Raw genomic sequence first — 20,563 nt, forward strand, 5'->3', positions numbered from 1 at the left:
GGAATCTAAGAGGAGCCACAAATTTCCTTCCACCCAGCATTCCCCCTAGTCTCCCGATCAAAATGGTACCTCACTTTTGTGGGTAGGCCTAGTGCCCGTGACAGGAAATGCCCCAAAACGCAGCATGGACACATCACATTTTCCCAAAGAAAACGGACCTGTTTTTTGCAAAGTGCTTAACTGTGGCTTTTGGCCTCCAGTTTAGCTACCACCTAGGAAAACCTAGCAATCCTGGACATTTCTGAAAACTAGACATCTAGAGGAATTCAGAATGGGGTGACTTGTGGGGCTCGCACTGGGTTCTGTTATCCAGAATCCTTTGCAAACCACAAAATTTGGCAAAAAAACAAATTTTCCTCACATTTTGGTGATGAAAAGTTCTGGAATCTAAGAGGAACCACAAATTTCCTTCCACCCAGCATTCATCTAGGGAACCCTACCAAACCCAGACATTTTGAAAACTAGACACCAGGTGGAGTCCAGAGAGGCGTGACTTGCATGGATTCCCCAATATTTTCTTACCACCCTCCCCCCCTCCCCAGAAAAAGAGGTAGTTTTGTAAAAGATCATGTTGATGTATCCACATCCTCTGTGAAGTTCCAAACACTAAAATTGTGAAAAGAAACACACTTAGGTTATGCTAAAGAACCCTCACCCACCAACCAAGTTGGTGGCATGCTTCATCATCGGGTTTCCACCTGGGACACCTAGCATGTCACGGGTGTGCTTCGACGCCTGATTACAGTGGAGCAGGTTTTGTCATTTTTACCACACATACTGGTTGGATTTGACACAAGGATGAGTGATGGTTCAGTAGATCAAATTTTATAACTAGATATTTCACAAAAATGAAATGCACTGTTAATAACTGAAAGGCCAAAAAACTGAACCATTGACTCACAGCTCGTGAGCTATAAAGCCACGTCAAGGTACCAACCGCTTTACAGACCATTCACACACCTTTTGTACATGACATGCACAGTGCCATTCAAAGGCCTATCACTTTCATACACCCACATTGCTTGATACAGCAATCACACCAGCTGATGAGTGTGTAGAATGGCATTTGGCTAGCAGTGTGTTGCAGTGGCCAATAGCAAGTCACTATTTACACTGCCAGCCAAGTGCCACTCCACGCACACCACCAGCCAAGCGCCACCCCACGCACATTGCCAGCCAAGCGCCACTTCACGCACACCTCCAGCCAAGCACCACTTCACGCACACCTCCAGCCAAGCGCCACTCCACGCACACCTCTAGCCAAGCGCCACTCCATGCACACCGCCATAACTTTTTTTTTAAACAACAAAGAAACCTCTAATTATAAATAAGTACAAATCTTCAAGTGTGAAAGCTCTAACTGTATACATGACAGCAATCCCAACCGTGAAACTGAACATATCAAAATATAAAACAGGCAGTTTACGCTCCCGGGAATTCCCAGTAATTCGTCTGGGTGTGGTAACCCCTGAAATAGCCAGCCACACACAGCCTAGGCTTTGAAGGACAATCCGGGAGGTACATCCGGGTCTCCCTCCAGATACCTCTTCGGGCACAGACTCCACATTTGTTAGTGGGCAAGTCTTTCAATGTAGCCACATTCTCCACCACTGCTACTCTAGGAACTCTTGCCTGTTCCACCACAGTAAGACTATCTATCACTGACTCCTGAAATTTAAGCAAAGTTCATCCTTGTCTCAGGGGAACTTTCCTTGAACACAGTAAATGCATTAAAAGTTGCTAGATTTAAACAAATGGATGGCCAACTTTTTATACTGAATGTAAGATTACGAACAGCACTGTGAGGTTCCAACCTCTGATCTACTCTATCAACATCACCCATGTGCTTATTGTAGTCCAAAATGCCAACAGGATTGCACACTTCTGCAACCTGACCCCAAACAGTCACAGGGGAAGTACGGATAGTAGTTAGCATGTACACATCCCTCCCTGCAAATGTCAGAGCTAGCAGCTCATTATTACGCAAGGCACTGCACTGTCCCCTCTCACGTTTTTTACAGACAAGCTCCCTTGGATAGCCTTTGCGGTTATAACAGATTGTGCCACAAGCAAGTGTCCACTCTCAACAATTCCCTGAACAACTGCACTCCACTGTAGAAGTTATCTACGTACAGATGGTGACCTTTGATAAACAGTTGTCTACAAAGTTCCCACTCAATTTTCTCACTAACTCCAAAACTGGGCGGACAACCAGGGGGCCAATCCTGGAATCCCTACCAGTGTAAACCTTGAAATTATACACATCCTGTACTATTTTCAGATTGCACATACATCTTAATTCCATACCATGCCTTCTTGCCAGGAATGCACTGCTTAAAAACCAAACGCCCCTTGAGAAGGACCAAAGACTTGTCTACAGATATTTCTTTCGCTGGAACATAGACCTCTGAAAACCGATCTACAAAATGATCAAGGACCGGCCTAATCTTAAAAAATTGGTCACAATCAGGGTGATCTCATGGCAAGGCAAAAGCATTGTCAACAAAATGCAGCATCCGAAGAAGCAAATACTGATTACGAGTCACGGTTGCCGGAAATAGAGCATTTGCCATCAAGGGACTAGTAGACCAATAACAAGCCAGTGACGGCTTCCTTATTAACCCCATCAAAAAAGTAAAACCCAGTAACGTTTTGAACTCTTCCAGATTTGTGGGAATCCACGGGGTAGCTCTAAACTGAGGCCTGAGTCTGGCAGCGTTGTCCCTCAAATACTGCTCCGCATACAAATAAGTCTGCTCAACAATCTCCTCCAAAAATACATCATCCATAAACAACTGAAAGAAATTGACAGGCAAAATGTTTTTAGTATTCACTCTACACCCTGGGAGACGAGTAAAGGAAGGCAACTGTGGCTGCTCCATTTTTAGGGCAACCCAGAGTTCAGGTCTTTCAATGGGAAACCTTTCAGCCCCAGGCTGCTGCACTATTGGCACATCAGTGTCCTCCTCCAAAACAGTCCCTTCATCTGCACTGAGAGTGGCTTCCTCATCAGAAGATTGGTCTCGGACAGAATATTCACTGCCAGAATCTCTCACTTCCTCCTCTGCCTCAGATGCAGAGTCAGTCTCATAATCCTGGTCAGAAGATGACTCAAAGCATGCCAACAACCTGTTGAGCGGTCACTCTGTGGCTAGCCATGATCCTTTCTAAGAAGTGTAACTTGACAGATGCGCCAACAACAACCAGAACAGTCTAAAATAAGTAATAAACAAAGTGTAGCTTTATCACAAAGAGTTATGTATTCAAAATCTATACCACTCACGTGCCTGAAAAAGCTAGACTCAGCAGCAACTACTCTGCACAGACTTAGCAATCACCAATCATATCCCACTAAAAAGAGAAAAGAAAAGCAAATCAGACATAAGACAACACAAATATGATTGTGCACAAATCTAAGGACAATTTCACACACAGTCCTGCATTTTAGTACACCACCTACAAACATGTCATTCATGCATGGCAACAATACTCTTTTGGAGTCGATTGTTTTTATGTACATAAAACATGCAACTAAGCAAAACGCATTCCAACCACGGCCAAAACCACATGAAGCCATAGCAAAGGAAGCAAAAGATTTGAACTAGAACAAAAAGGAGAAATAAAGTGTGTTAATCACAAATGCAAATACTTCGCCAGTTGACAAACACCCCGCCACCAAGCATTTAGAAATGTTCCCTGGTGTCCAAGTGGATTTCGCCCCCCTTAGGGCCAGATGGGCCTACAAAAATTAGGCCGATCTGCTCCAAAGGGGGGCAGAAATGGCCAACAGTTGTATTCCCCACTCGGGGGTGACCTTTGCCCAAAGGGCCCCCCCACACAAAAACAAAAAACGTTAAAAGAAATCACTGGTGTCTTCTGCCCCCCAAAGGGGCAGATGGGCCTAAATAAAATAGGTTGATCTGCTTCCAAGAGGGGCAGATGGGCCTAAAAAATAGGCTGATATGTCCCCAAGAGGGGCTGAAACGGCCAACAGTGATATGTCCCCTTTGGGGGGCCGACCCTTGCCAAAGGGGGTGCCCCCCCCCAACAAAACAAAGAAAAACAAAGAAAAAAACATCACTGGCGTCTTGGTGGCTTCTGCCCCCCTTGGGGGCAAATGGGCCTAAAATAAATAGGCCGCTCTGCCCTCAAGCGTCACTAATATGCCCCTTTTGGGGGTGTGACCCTTGCCCAAGAGGTGCCCCCAAGACACAAAAAATACACACATGCACACACAACACAATCCTTGGAGCCTAGTGGGTTTCAACCACCCCCCCCCCCCCCCGGGGTGATATTGGCCGAAGACATGGCCGATTTAGCCCCGGAGGAGCCGAAACATACAAAACAAATCTTGCCCCCAGGGCAGCAAACCTTGCCCAAGGGGTCGGTCCCCTAAAACATTATTCTAAACGTAACCCCTGGTTCCTAGAGGATTTTGTACACCCCCACCCCACTGGGGTGCAGATCGGCTGAAAAAACAGTCAATCTAGTCCCAAGGAGGTGAGGTGGTGGGGCAAAACACGGATACAATAAAGCCCCCAGGGGAGTGACCCTTGCCTAAGAGGTCACTCCCACAAAAAACCATCCCTGATGCCTAGTGATGGATTCCTTGCCCGCAATCGTGGAGCAGGAATCCATTGAAAACAGGCACGGGGAAAGGAAAAACTCTCTCCTTTCCCCCTGTGTCTATTCACGCCCTTGCACTGTGCACATGCTAACATCATCAGATTGTTGGGGGGGGGTCGCGGTGGAAGGGGAAGCGATTCCCCTTCCATCCCTGACAGGGGGGTTGTGGGTGGGAGGCCGTCTGCTGGGCCGGGTGCAGTGGGAGCTGGTCTTGTCCTCAGCACACGGGAAATGTGGCTGAAGACGAGACCAGCTCGTACCTGGCACCCCTAGGGGTTAAGCCATCTGTACCTTATTCTTGTTCACACAGAGCTATGACGGGAAAGCCTTCCTTGTTCCTAGTGTTTTCTGTTTCATTATCATTTATGAAACCTGGTATATAGTTTTTTCCCCATACCATAATTGCCTGTGAGAAAACGCACAGAAAAGGAAAACATTTTGTCCCTTCTGTTGTTTATTATGTGTTGTTTCAGATTTTCCAGTTATTTCATCACCCTCCACTACTACACCTACTGTGTGAAACTCCATCAGAGCTGCAACTAACAGCAGCACATAGCAGCAGCAGTGAACATTATTATACTAAGCCTGCTCACAAGCTACAAGTGCTTACTGATCCGCATTCCTTGGTATATTCACTACTTGACACACTTGAAGTTTGACAGTCACAGCCTAGAGGAGCTCAACTCCACAGCAATATCTGAAGTGTGGGTATTTTACCCGTTTGTATTACACAGAGGTGGAACCTTGGGCTTTTCCCTGCTGAAGGAGCTCTTCATATTTCTTGTTCACAATGTGCTGTGATAGCAAAGCCCAGTGAACGGCTATGTACAGAGATATGTCTTGCCGGGAACGCATCAGCCTAATTTTTGATTGGCATTTACTACAATCCCAGCTACTAGTCCCTAGAAACGAAAACTGAAGGATCCATCTCCAGCCACAACCTTGCAGCAGAGTGCAGGACTCATGTGGCCGTGTTACTGGTGAGCAGGGGTCCACTGTGTCCAGTTGGTATTTGAACTGGCACAGCCAGTAGGTTTGGCTTTAGCATTCTAAGACTCTTCATGGCTCTGTGCAACCTGCCTCTTTCTGTGTCTCCTGTGTAGAGCTTGGCGAACCAACAAATTACCAGGAGAGCCGAGCCAAGGATCGGCTTTGCATCTACGAACCCTTGCAAGAGCCAAACCATTTAATATTTTTAATGAAAATCCTGCAACAAACATCATGTTAGAATATGATAAAGTGTATTCAGAACTCAAAAAAGTGTATTTCGGTAACACATGGAAATGTTTCACCTCAGTCTGTAGTTTTTTTGTTCAAGTGTTAGAAGGCATGGTCTTGGTTGCCGCTGCTTCTACCCTTTTTTTTTTTGTACCTTAAACGCCGGACTCTGAGTAGCTGTGCCGTATGCATGAGCAATACTAATTCTGTGAGATTATTTGAAAAGTCTTTAAGCATGAACTGGCAAACATTCCTGTCTACACCCTTATGATGACATTTACTCGTGACCTGAGAGGCACGTCAGGGGTCATGTGTACGGTATATGTGGCCCAGATTCGTATCATACATAGATGCTGCAACATTTCACCCTACTAAATCAAACACTAGAGTTTTCTGCGCAGTAAACATCCTGAACTCGCATATTTGAAGATGCTCTTGTCTGTGATAATGAACGTGGACAGTGAAATAAAGTATTTTGCTTAAAATCACACAGTTTGATCAAGGAGGCAAACCAGAATTGATTCCAGATTTTCCAGACTCTGCAATTCATCCGCTAAATGGGTGTATCTTTCTGACATGAAAGGTTAATGTTTTGTCTTTATTTCTTAAAGGATGAGATTAGAGCAGGTGGGAGGCAGAATCCACTTTTTGTGGCAGATTTACATAGCTTAATACTTGCAAAAGGGCATAACATTCACAGGCTACTTTATATTTATTTTTCAGCACAGTGGGATTTTCTGAGATTCACAGAATGCTGAGGCCAGGATTTAAACCTTGTTCCTCATGTTACATGGTCAACAGCCGTAGCCACTAGGCCACATCAACTGTTGTGAAAGCTCAGCTCGTTTTGAGCTAGAGGTTCCAAGAGTTCCTCAAGCTGAGCCAGAGCTAGGCAGCTGGCTCAAGCCTGGCTTGAGCTTTCAGTGGCTCGCCCATCTCTACACCTATGGCTGCACCCCTCCTTTTTTTAATTACCAAAGCTTGAGTTGATAATAGGGCACAGGTGTTAGGCACAGACAATGACATAGAAAACTTTGGGAGAGCAGCGCTTGGAAAGGCTCCAGCGGGGGGGGGGAGCAGAGCTGAGTCAGTGAGCAGCCATCAATGGGCGGGACCACCTACAGAGATCAAGCACCCAAAAGCACTCACTTTATAAACATTGTAGCACTCCTGCAGCGCAGAAGACATTTTTGGGAGAGCAGTGCTTGGAAGGGCTCCAGCAGGGGCCTAAGCTGAGTCAGAGAGCGGCCCTCAGGAAGCGGGACTGCCCATGGAGATCAAGCGTGGGATGTGCCCGGGTGAAGCCTGGGCAAGTGCGGGCCTATCTGTGCTCATCGGCGCCTGGTTGTGTCCGGGCTGGGCCCACCCTCTGACGTAGTGCCCCCAGGGGAGGTGCTGCTTCAGCTACTTATTTTTGTCCATAATGCTACTCTTGTTGACTGGGTGTCCTGTTTGTTTACACTGTGCCTCTCTAGTATCCTATTTTCAGTACTTCGCCTCTCGGTACTCAGGATGCATTGAGCAGTAAAATAAACAAAAAACAATATGGGCAAAAGAAAAGCTTCCTGTGGCTCTGTTGCCCTGAAGCTCCCCCCTCCCCCCCTTTTACAACAAGCATTGATAAGATGCTGCAGCGCAGTGGGGATCATTTAAACAGCCATTGTCTTAACAGAGAGGAGGCTCTCTCGGGGCAGGTGCGACCTTGTCCTCCGAGGGCCCCCTACTTTACTGCCCCACCAGTATTAATACAGCAGTTGAACTTCATGATGACATTGACTCCTAAACAGAAATCCTTTGCTCTAAAGCTGGTCCTTTTGCTTCTGTGCCACGCCCTCAGGATTGTATTCGACCCTCTAAGTCAGCTAAATAGTCCAGAGGTCGCCTTCTGACTAGAGCGACCGCTAGTGTGGACAATCCTCGACCAGTTTGTGCTTCCCAGGACCCTATCTGTTCAGGTCGGGAGTAGGCCTTGCCCACTCTACCATTGGTAAATGATCTAATGGAGGCTTGTTTAATGAAGGTCAAAGATAATGCAGTATTTAAACTCTTACCGAAATTGGTTCGATTGGCACCTATCAAAAAGGGGATCAGTGACATCAAGCTAACACACTGTAAAATACTCAAGTCTCCTAATCCAGCCTTGGAGGGTACCCATGATAACATCTCAACTCGGTTGGCTAAACTAGCCCATGAAGGATCAACTGTCTCGCAGTGTATGGCTTTGGATACCCGGCACGCTGCAGCTGCATCTAACATCGCAGGTCAGTCAGAAGTTACCAGCCCTCAAACAATTGTCCATGTTGCTGCTGAGTCTGGGGATTAATCGAACTGCTTAGGGGGCGGTGTGGGCAATTCACAGTCATTGGTAAAACTGTCTGACTCCTTTCAGAAACAACCTGTTATTGCTCTTCCCCCTGCAGCTTGCCCTTACATGCTCATTTTAACACACGTACCTTGCCTGCATAAGGACCAGAGGGAGGATCATAAAGAGCTCACTAATAAATGCCTGATTAGTCTGGCTCAGCACAGAATTTTCCTCTTTCAAAGTCCAGCAAAATCCTTCTCACTCATAGGGTGGGCTGGTTGGGGCAAGGGCCGGTGGATCGACAGGCGAATTGCTTTGTGGTCAACTTTAGAACCCCTTATATACTGCAAAGCCTACTTATTAGCACCACTAGGGGCTTAAGCGCAAAAACCTCTTGAGTTGCTATCACAAGGATATTTTTGTAAACCAGGCTATCCCTGGAGGCATACTCCAAGCACATATAAAAGTCAAACACACCCAGGTCCGGTGTTTCCAGATGACTTCAATGCTCAATCCAGTCAAATAGGCACATTTGGAATTCCTGCATTTAACAGTTTTGATGTACTGCAGGGAGTTGTCTGGCTTATTATCCCAAGAGCCCCTCCTGTAAGAGTAAGTCCCAGAGCTCTAGGGGTAGGAGGTAGGGGAGCTGCAACAAACAAAGCAGGTGGTAGGGGCAAAATAGGTAATGAGTCCGCATTGCAGGAAGCACAAAGACTCTGCAAGAAGATGGCACCCTCCCTTAGGGACACAGACTATTGCAGAAATAAATATGGACATGGGGCTGGCATATCCCAGACCTTTGAGTAGACTTGAGGTCATAGTGGCTCAGGGATTGGGTAAACAGAGTGTTCCAATTGAGCCTATACAGAATGACTCCAGGTCTTTAAACCCCCGAGTATCAGTGGCAACCCCTCCACAAGATCACCCTCCCACCATTGGGACTATGCCATTCTCTTCCATTCCTTCCGTTCCGTGTGCTGATTTTATTATTAAGTCTCCTGTCACCCATGTTCGACTGCTCTCATGGAATGTCTCGGGCTAGCCTCAAACGCTGAGTCCCCGGAATAGGAGTGAGTTTATAGATACACATTTGATCTGCCTTTCTCAAGAAACTTGGTCTTCCAAGTTAGTTCACCATTCTAGCTATGCTAACTTTAGCAAAGTAGCTGTCTCAGAAGGTAGAGGCAGACCCTCGGGGAGCTTAGTAACTTGGGTGAGCACTGCACTTAATTGTAAGGCACAATAAATAAGGATACCCTTGTTGGATAACCCGTGTGTACTGCTAGTTTTTCCATCCCTGTGTGTTTATATCTAAAATGTTTACTTGAGACCAGGGGAGGAGTTTGAGGGGGGCTAATAGTGACTGCCCAGTGATTGAGCTATTTAATACACAAATGGCTACTGTCCTAGTTGGATTGCTTGCGGGTGAGAATTTTAACTGTCAATTTGAACCCATGAACGCTTGTGCAATTGAATTCACACAGGATGAGGATCAAGTTTAGTCTGTCCCTCCCTTGGGAATTCCCAAGAAGTGATCCACTCTGGCACTACAAATTAATGCTTTAACAACGAACCAGGGACTGCAGGCAGGGAATGGTAGGACTCAGTCTGATAGAGAAGGAATGCATACATTCAGCCATATCTCAGGCAGCCGTCTCATTGACTGTCTCCTGTTGGATGTAAGGGCCTGGCCATTTATAAAAGATACAGTAGTACTCAATAGAAAGCACAGGGATCACAATGGACTTGTTCTTGCTTTTGAGCTTCCCGCAGGGACTGAGAGGCTGTGTTGATGAGCCCTTTGACCGCAGGTTGCAAACTTCTAGCAATAAGCATAGTGTCAAGTGGTTTACTATGGCTAGCTCTAAGGAGCATATCCGGAAAATATACAAGCTTGTCGTGTGCTGCATAGAGGAGCTCCAGACACTGGACTAGGATACGGATCGGGGAGCATCTAGACCAGCTGTGTACTTGACATAATGAACTTTTTGCACTGCTAACAGATCACTTTTATGTGGCCACAAAAAGGTCTTTTAGGAGAAGGCCCCCCAAGTCTTGGTATAATAAGGCCTGCAAGCTAGCCAGGATTCCCTTCATGTCTGCCATACAATGCCAAAATAAGGGGGTAATAAAAGAGATGAGGGAAGCATACAAGAGGTCCATCAAAACTGCAATAAAAGAATGGGAAATGGAGAAATGGGAAAGTCTGCTTGACGCAGTAAGGGAGGGTGATTAGCGTGCCCTTTAGAATCTGCTCTCAACGGGAAGTAACAAAGGATTCTGCCCAATTGAGGTGAATGTCCCTGCTGCAGACTGGGTTGCCCACTTTTCCAGCCTATATGCTGTAAACTGTGCTGAGAGCATCCTTCTACCTGCCTGGAAGGCTGGAAAGCAAGCTGTTGGGCCAGTAAAAGGGCCACCAAGAAACCTGTGGCACTTTCGTTGGCTGAAGTGAGATCGGCGATCTCCAAGATAGCCCCTAATAAAGCTCCAGGACTTGACAAAATCTCAGGAGAGTTGTTCTGGGGAGAGGGTAAAGTTTGGAGCCCCTATTTTTCAATTCTATTTAATTCTGTCCTGCTAGGGGCACCCACACAGCCAACATGGGCAGGGGCTGAGATAGTTCCAATTCACAAGAAAGGTTCCTCAGTAGACCCACGTAATTATCGGCCAATTAGCCTGATTGACTGCTCACAAAAGGTGTTTAGTAGAATCCTTCTTGAACAGTTACTGGCCTAGATTTCTGATAAGAGGTATTATTCATTTAGCAGGCAGGTTTCGTGGAATGTACTAGCCCAGTGGACCAAGTCTTTAGACTTCAGCTTATTTTCTGGAAAACAGTGATATTGGGAGGTGGCCGACTCTGTCGCATTCGTTCAGCATTTGATTTGGTCCGTAGGCAAACACTCTGGTGTGTTTTGTCTAATATGGGGGTCACTAGTGACCTTCTGGCAACTGTAGAAAGAATACACAGTCATAATTATGCCTATGTCCGCTGGGGTAAGTTGGGTGAAATTACAGAACCATTCCCTCTTAGCAGAGGAGTAAGGCAGAGTTGTGTCGCTGCCCCAACCCTTTGTGCCTTCTATGTTAATGATTGAATATAATTTCTGACTCAATATGAAGGAGATGCGTCTTGTTTAGCTAACATTAGGGCTCTGCACCCGATGTTCACAGATGACACCTTACTGTTATCAAAGTCACCAATGGTGTTGCAGAAAATCCTAAACTGCTTTGTGAATTTCTGCGGTCTGAGAGGTTTAGAAATAAATGTGGTCAAAATGAAATATATGGTTTTGAATCCTTGCCCCTCCACAAACCCAAACCCAAAGATCCTAAGGGTTCCGAAGGAACAAGTGCACATATTTGAGTATCTTCAGCTGACACTCACAGAGCAGCTACATTGGAGATGTGACATAGATAAGTGTAGTCTTAAATTGATGCAAAACACACAATGGCAATGATCAGAATGCTGAAAAAGTCACATTTTTACCCGACATCCCCAGTGATTTAAATTTACAAACAGCAGTGGTTAGAATCAGCCCTCTGGAGCAGAGTTGTGGGGCCACAAGGATATGGGCACATTGCTAGTTGTGGGGAGCTGTTTCCTACGACAGCTGACACGACTGCCAACTAGCACACCCTTACTCCCCCTAGGGTTTAATATGGGTCTTAGGCCAATTTCCGAGGTGGTTGGAGTCAGGCCTGTTCTTTATTGGAAATTTACCTGGTCCACACCAGAGCTCATGTCTTATCGTGAGGGGCTGAAGGAAGTTTTGGGCATTCCGGGCTCAGGTAGTCTCCCTTCGACCAAGTATGTAAAAGACACCCTGGTGAAGATTGGGCTGCAGCAATCTTTGGGACAATCCCCTGGGATTCTCCCCAATTAGTAAATCTTTCCTGAAGGTGAAGTATAGGTAACGTTTTGTGTCGCAACCACTGGTGCATGCTTCACGAGGCACCTTTACAGATTAAGGTGGTCATTCTGACCATGGCGGTCTTTGACCGCCAGGGCGGAGGACCGCGGGAGCACCGCCGACAGGCCGGCGGTGCTCCAATGGGGATTCCGACCGCGGCGGTAAAGCCGCGGTCGGACCGGCACCACTGGCGGGGTCCCGCCAGTGTACCGCGGCCCCATTGAATCCTCCGCGGCGGCGCAGCTTGCTGCACCACCGCGGGGATTCCGACCCCCCCTACCGCCATCCAGATCCCGGCGGTCGGACCGCCGAGATCCGGATGGCGGTAGGGGGGGTCGCGGGGCCCCTGGGGGCCCCTGCAGTGCCCATGCCACTGGCATGGGCACTGCAGGGGCCCCCGTAAGAGGGCCCCCTACATGTATTTCACTGTCTGCTGCGCAGACAGTGAAATACGCGACGGGTGCAACTGCACCCGTCGCACAGCTTCCACTCCGCCGGCTCGATTCCGAGCCGGCTTCATCGTGGAAGCCTCTTTCCCGCTGGGCTGGCTGGCGGTCTGAAGGCGACCGCCCGCCAGCCCAGCGGGAAAGTCAGAATTACCGCCGCGGTCTTTCGACCGCGGAACGGTAACCTGACGGCGGGACTTTGGCGGGCGGCCTCCGCCGCCCCCCAAGGTCAGAATGAGGGCCCAAGTCCTCTTATTTAAGGATGATTTTACATTTGAGCATTTCCTTGACGAGATTGCGCCCCCTCATGCCAGGAAGTTGTATTTGCAATTTAGGTATAGTACGCTACCTCTTGCACCTTTTACTGCTAAATGGGGTAGCACGCCCACGAAAGCAAGGAGTGCATGCCCTATTTCTGGGGCAACAGAGGAAACTAAAGGGCATATTTTGTTCTTCTGCCCTGCCTATCAGACGGGCATAAGAAAATGGCTTGTACCGGTTTGCTGTAACCTTGGAGTGAAGAAATTTGCATAAGCTCTGAGAACTTCAAAATCAGAAACTAAACAGAGCCCAGTCTTCGCTGTGTCTCGCTGTCTGCTATCTATGTGGAGAATGAGCCAAAAGTCATACCTAAGGCATCATCCAGCTGTGCAAAGATTGGGAAATTGTGTCTAAATTTTGTAGCAATTTCATAAACTGTTTTATATGTTAATTATATTTTATCATAAGATTTAATTGTGAAGTATCATATTTACGCTTTTATGGCAGAATTGCCGAAATAAAGTGTTTTTTAATTGAATTGTTTGAAAAAGCGAATGGGTACCAAAAGTGCGACCTAGTCCTGTTGCTTGTTTAAATAGTAAAACATTATTGCATTCCCTTGCACTTACTATTTCGATAAAACTAATTAACCACTAGTTGTTAAAGCTCCCATATAATGACTGTAATGCAAACCCTGGCTGTATGAATAAAGCTGCACTCCCCCAGCAGGCAGTTCAGTAACACCAGGACGATTTATATGTCTGGTATGGAGCACTCCTGGGTATAATCGGCCCTTTAAGTGTGCTTCATGGGACTGGCCTATATTTTGTTTTTTAAGCACATACAGGTTCCAACTGAGACATTAAACAGGCCTGGGCACTAAAATAATAAGTGCCCCACATCAGTGAATCCGATAGCTAAAAGAGTGACCCACATTTGCAAAAAGGAATTGTTTTGAACTTGCCAAAACATGCTTTATGTGTGTTTTGCAATTCATGGAAGACTGTATGAATTTGTGTTTTCTGCAGGCAGTATTTGTTGTAATATCAAGGACATTAATAGTAAAACCAGCTCAGCAGACCATAGAACAGAGTCACAAACAGCCCAAAAAAAGAGCCACATGCTGAGACTGTCCTTTCTAGCACTGCTAGATTGCCCTATAGGCCACTCCGACCCTGAGCACCCGGCCAAGGAGCAAACATCTGCAATGTCTAGTCACTTAATCATCTCTAGCTTCTGCCCCTCCCAACTGAAGAAAGGGGTGATAAGTCCCTCTTGTCACCAAGACCCTCTCATGTGCATAAATGGCCACATTCATTATACTAAAAGTAAAAGCAATTCATTATGCTAAAAGTGAAAAGAAAATCTAGTGCTTCTGTTAAAACCATTGGACAGAAGTTTATAAAACTGAAATGTCATTAATAAACTGCCCTAAAGTAGTGCAGTGGGACAGAAGGCAGGGAAACGAAATGACCAATGGAGGATTGTGAAAATGAAATACATTAAACTATTGTTATTACCATGATGGCTGTTTTTCACCAGTGGATTTGCTTCGGAAATTAAAGAGAAGATTTGCCTTTCTATTTTTCGTTTTTCTAGAGGCTGGAAGAGTCCAATATAACTTTGATTAAGTGAATAAATAACCATATGCACATGTGTGAGTGAATCTCATTTTGAAGTTGTTACTCCTTTTACATGTCCACGCTCAGCTAACCATACAATTTTCGCCTTCTCTTTTACTTCGCAGATGTAATTGTTTCACTTTTTTGATGAATGTCACCAATATTGCCCCATTGGTTGGGCTACATGGTTAAACCAGGGCACAAAATAGGCCGGGTACCAAAACAAAATTGGCCCCTACTAGCGAATCAGATAGCTAAAAAAGTGACCCACATTTGCTAAAATGAGCATTTTGTTTAGTTGTAAAGACACCCTGTATTAGTATTTTGCAAGGTATGGGATACTGCATTGTTTGTTCTAAAATCTGGAAAGTAAGATCGGCCCACCAGGCCATAAATTAGGCCCACAATCAGCCGGAAATTCAGTTTGCTAATTCACCTGTCCGCCAGCCCTTCGGGCAGTCCGGTCCTCTTGGACTGTTATGTACCGCGGCTTCTGCGTTGTGTGCTTTTGGGAGCGGTGCTCGGTGACGGTAATCGCGGTGCCAGGCTGGGCGGTGTATTTTGGCCGCAGGGCTCCGTATTGTTTTCTAGTTACACACACAACAGCGTGGTTGCTTGTGTGGGAACCGCATGGCGGCCCGCTGTTCAAATATTCATCGGGTGCAGCGTATTGTGTGGCACGGCTGACGCGCCTGTCAGTTTATCCGCACGCAAACTTTCTAAATATAGATCTGTAGGGGGTGGAGTTTACTGCATTGTTTAGAAAAAATGCCTCTTCTGACATAACACTTTGATAACTAATGAATGATTCAACCAAGATAGTTGACATATTGACATATCCAGGCTGAAATACACTCGTAACCTAATTCCGTTTCTTCCAGGTACAAGAAGTCGTTTGAGTCTGAGCCAACTTTACAGTCCGGAATTAATTATGCCGTGTTCCTGATGGCAGCCGGTCACCAGTTCGAGACATCCTTTGAGCTGCGGAAAGTTGGTAAATATAACTCTGTTTGGCATGTCGCGAAAACAAGCAAGTGAAGGTGTAGGATTTACCACCAAAGCTGTCTCTGTCTAAAATAAATTGCTGAAGTTGTGATGCCTGTGTACCCGTTTCTTTAAAAACGAGGTGATTCCAGGCATTATATTTTCGCTTCAAATTAGTTTTTGTGGACTGGGTCTCACCTTACAGACAGCTGTTAAGCAGACCTATCGTTTTCAGTATACACAGGGTCAGCCCCTTTCCCTCCTTCAGATTTCAGTGACTTTCTGACTTTCCTCTCTATTCAAGTGTATGTCGTGCCAGGAACGTTTGGGTCTCACAGTGTTCTGATTGGTTGACTTGTATTCTTCCACTGCTGTCCTTGTTTGGATTCAGGGCTTTTTTTATTTTTCTATAACCACTCCAAGTGAGTACGTTTATTTTCTTCTTCTCTCCCTTCCTCCCCCACACCGCCCCCCCCCCACTGCTTCCCACTTCACTTTTCTCCACCCCGTGCTTCACTTTCTGTGTTGCTTCTCTGTGCCCTCACAGCTCGTATCCTAGCGCTCCTTGTTGCTTCTTCACTCACCCCCCCCCCCACCCGCTCGTTCCATTGCTTCCCCGTCCCTCCCCAGCTTGCGTTTTTTTGGATTTCCTTCCCTACCATCGCCTTCCCTCCCCACCCCAATTCAGTACCTTTTCCTTGTTATTTCACATTTTTTCTTTAACATTTGGGCACACACTGCAATTTCAGCTGGCTTACATCTTACAATGATTTTTTTTCGCATTTTAAGGTGGATGATTGTAAGTTCGCAGACAGGCAATAGGCGCCTATGAAGGAGTTTTTATTATTTCACATAGGTGTCCATTTTAAGGTGATGCATTAGCATCATCTCAAAATGGGCAAATATCCATTGTAAAATATCATGAATGTAATAATTTCTTTAAAATTATCATACCAGTTGTATTAATACAGGGGAGGCTCCTGTAAGTGGCATTTTCTTCCTGTCTGTCTTGCCAGTGGCATAACTAGGGTGCCATCATCCCTCGTGTAAGAAAGGAAATTCATAAATACCAACTCACTCTTTGCCACAGTGTAACACACAATATTGTGTCCCCTCACACGGTCTCCCAATGAGGAGCCAATATCACATGGTGGCTGGGAAAACGAGCTTACAACCACTGTGAACAGTGGTTTTCAGCTCGTTTTTGGAGGCTTTTAACTGCCGACGTCCATTAATGGGTGTGAAAACACCCCAGGACATCGTCAGCAGCCTCAGCATGCTATTGTTTTATTTTTTTATTTTTAGAGGTGGGGACGTGGGGCCGGGGTGGGGATAAAAGTGCCTCTTAGGTGCTTAGCACAAGGCCAGGCCCCTTCCAAGGCCCTGTCCCCTCCTCACACTGAGATTTTTGGTGAAGTTGGCAGGTCTGGAAATTGTGGAAATGACTGCTATTTGAGCAATGAAGTACAGCAATATTTCATGTTGGGTGAGTCTCTCAGGCCTCTGGGCCCAGCCCGACTGCACCTGCTGCGACATTGATAGCTATAGTCAGGCGTCCTGCCTCCTCCTTCAACACAATCGACTGTCATCTACATTATCTCTTTCTGCATAACGAGACATTGAATACCTGGTAAGTGGCAGTGCTGCTTATCAGGCATTCAGTGCCCGACCATGCATTATCTTTCCTCCCTTCGCTGTATTACATTAAAGAAGCACATTATAATAATGCAGCAAGGGCCTTCTACTGAATATTTCAATAAAATTGAAGTATGCAGAAAAGTAATGGATGAAATGCTTGAATTAATCTCAGTCACGGGTAATTACTCAGGCCGCTTCCCAATCCATCGTTATTTTGCACACCATGCCTCCTCATTTTGGACTCTGCTATATGCGAAGCAGTCTTGACTTTGCTCCTGTGGGAACAGTCCAGTCATAAATGCCAGGCCTCAGGTAATTACTAGTAGCTAAGATAATGTAAACCATTTCATCCATCACTTTTTTATATACTTTAATTCAATTGACGGTCCGTGTAACAACTCAATATTGTCTTGTACTGCATGTTATATTATACTGTCCTAGACATACATACTCACTCACTCTGTCCAACTCTCTCCTACATGTCACACACAAACATAGACACATTCAAAAGTACTCTTTAAAGAGAGACCGTATATGATGTAAACAGTCAGAATCTGAGATACCTGTTTTAAAAGAGGAAATCGGCTTTCTATTATGCCAATTCGAAGGAGTTAGAAGTGTGCTAATAATTTACAGAATGAAGACATTTTTACCTAAATACTGAACAAATAGGCATTGGGAAAGCCAGAGGCATAACTGTTACTATAATGGAAAGACCTACTGGCTTTGACAATGGTTGTTTTTAGAGTGACAGAATAGGAATATGATTCTACCACCATCCCGGCTTTCTAGGCATACTCATTTAGACACTTTTTGAAATGCAACTGATTATCCACTGGGCTACAAGGTTCACATTAATGGCTATACGAGGTGTACAATGTGCCTTTGTATATACTCTTTTTCTCCTATTTGACTCCACCTGAAAAGCATTATATTAAGATGGGGAATCCCTCACCTAAACTTCTTAAAAATGGTAGTACTTGTAGGACATTCCTATCCTATTTGAATACTTAATTTTTTTTAATTTAAAATTAGATTCAAACTTAGGTTGTGAAAACCCCTTGGAAAAGATTGTGCTATCCTCAAAAGTATAAATTATTAAGTGTTTCCCAACATTTCCGGAGGTCACTACTCAATATTACACTGGAAATTCCATGTACTCACCCTCATGCCTAAACATCTGACTGTTAAAGACAGGGACCCCTAGTGTATCTTCTGCAGGTGTTAATGACTTTTCACCAGTAAGTATTTGTAGATTCTGATTCTTCGATTAAGGAGCTGTCATTTGCGCTTAAAGAAAATGCTTTTTTACTAACAAAAAGTTTTATGAATCTGTCTGTGGGTGTTGGCTAAAGTTTAGAGGAAGGGGAGTTGCATATCTTTGAAATAAACATCTTTGTGGTGTTCCATGGTTTTACTTAGTATTAAAAACCATGGCTGTCTCTTTCATAGTGTAAATTCTCTTGACTTAAACGTGTTTTTTTGACATCTCATCTCTCAGGCACTCTCTAACACTCTCAAAGCTTAGCAGAGTGTGATAAAAGGTTTACTTGCTGCTAGTATTTATTACTGACACTTTAAAAATATGTCTTCATTGCTAAATATTTAAGTGCATGGTTTCAAAATGTTATTATACTTATTAAGTGTTCTTGTTAAAGGACTAGAAATGCTCTACAAGTACATATACCAATTTATTTTATATAGCGCCTACTGCCCCTGACGAGGCGTTAAAAATATTTGTATTCCTAGAATAGTACTAGGGTTAAAGGAAAGGGAATGTTTTTTTTTTTGGAGGGGTGGGGGGGCTTAACAGTGGCACAAAACCAAACCTAAAAAAGATCACGATTTCAAAAGGTAATGTAGTGCCTTCAGATAATGCTACACTGCTGCTGAATTAGCTTGTCCTCAACTCTTATCCCGGCCATCACCCGTGAATTGTGGAAATTAGCTGTGAGAAAGACAGTGAGTATGTTTGAGTGAGTTTTAGGTGGGGTGTGGGTGTCTGAGGCTGTATCTGGGGGTGTCTGTTGCTGTGTAACTGTGTAGCTCTCATTGTATAAATGCGTGTGCTTGCATCAGTCTTCGAAAAATGTACTCCACCACTGACTATGGCACCATTGACTGGGTTATGAGATTTTAGCAGGTCGAGCTATTTTTAGACCTACTGCTCCTTTCTGGCAAGTGAACTTGAGCTGGAAAGGAACAGGTGTTCTGTTAATTCAGAAACCAATGAGTAAAGAAGATGCCTTTAAATCTTGTTTTATCTTGACACATTTATTGTCTGTTCAAGGACAGAGGTCAAATGTCAGTTTTTCTATTTACTAAGTGCTGCTTGTCTTACCCTGAAAAATTGTGTTTACTTTTTTCTCTTACTAAAGTTTAGAAGATTTTGTAAAATTACCTTTCTGGTGATCATGGTGAAACAAAAGGCTTTAGGATGTCAGTTTTTTATAACACATTTAAATAGCTTGTAAGTAAATAGTGCAACTATTTCAAAATATATCAGGAATTACAAATTAACTTTTTTGTAATTCAGAAGTATGATGCAAAGATTTAAGTAGCAGCAAAACCAATCAGAACACTTTACTTGGTGATGCCCAAATGAGAAATATTTGCAGAAACTCGATTTCCAAACATTACTGTTTGTACATTATATAGTTTTATCAGTAAAACCACGTCGGTCGCTTGGACATGTTGTGGCTATTGTAATGTAAAATGTGCTGATTAGAAATGAGGATATGCTACCGCTTTGTGCTTTAGTTGTATATTCGTTAAAAGTGATAGTTTTGAACCTTGATTAGAGAGTGTCTTGCCCCACCCAAATGACAATGCTGCCAATGAACTGAGAGCAAGGCCAATGGAATTATGCAGCAGTAGAGGTCCAAAATATATGGCAGGGTTGAGTAAATTATGTGGCAAAAAAGGCAAATTCTGTGGCATAATGCAGTACATTTTGCAATAATATTACTTCATTATTTAGTCATTTTTAAACTTGGTAACACAACTGGTAATTGTGTGCACCTCATTAGTACTAATTTAACACCCAAATATGGCAATAAGCAACAGAAAGGGCCTTGCAAAGGGCCTTTCGCTGCAGGCAAGACATGTTGTCACTTATTTAGTAACCTTTGAACCATTTGAAGTAGAAACAACATTTTTTTGTTAAAATCTGTTGATTATGCAGCAGATAATGGATTGTGTGGCAAATGCGGCAAATCTACAAATAAGCAAAAATTGCACAGCCACACAATCGCATAATTCCACTGGCCCTGATTGAGAGGCAAGACAGGGGTCATGTGCATCCTATATGCATCTAGATTTGTATTATGTATGGAACAAACATTTAGGCCCCCATTTTGAGTTTAGCGGGCGGCAGAGGCCACCCGCTAAACTCTTTCGGTCGGAAGACCGTCACTCCGGTTTTCTGCCCGCTGACCCTATTAAGAGATTTCCACTGGCCCAGCGGAAAACTCAACACAACATTGCGGCTGGTTCAATTACGAGGCGGCGTCAATGTTGCAGTGCACTGGGTGCGACAGCACC

At 44.8% G+C, this 20,563-nt stretch overlaps 1 protein-coding gene across 2 annotated transcripts in view; it reads left to right on the forward strand.

Annotated features, from left to right (window-relative positions):
- The window catches only part of MAP3K5 (mitogen-activated protein kinase kinase kinase 5), a 759,411-nt gene that overhangs the window by 384,632 nt on the left and 354,216 nt on the right, over positions 1-20,563 (forward strand). For both annotated transcript variants that reach the window (XM_069234653.1, XM_069234652.1), the window contains exon 8: positions 15,280-15,392. In XM_069234653.1, the coding sequence (XP_069090754.1) occupies positions 15,280-15,392 (113 nt within the window). The remainder of the gene's footprint in view (positions 1-15,279; positions 15,393-20,563) is intronic.

The sequence above is a fragment of the Pleurodeles waltl genome, chromosome 5 (assembly GCF_031143425.1).
Source record: "Pleurodeles waltl isolate 20211129_DDA chromosome 5, aPleWal1.hap1.20221129, whole genome shotgun sequence".
In the NCBI taxonomy this organism is placed as follows: domain Eukaryota; kingdom Metazoa; phylum Chordata; class Amphibia; order Caudata; family Salamandridae; genus Pleurodeles; species Pleurodeles waltl.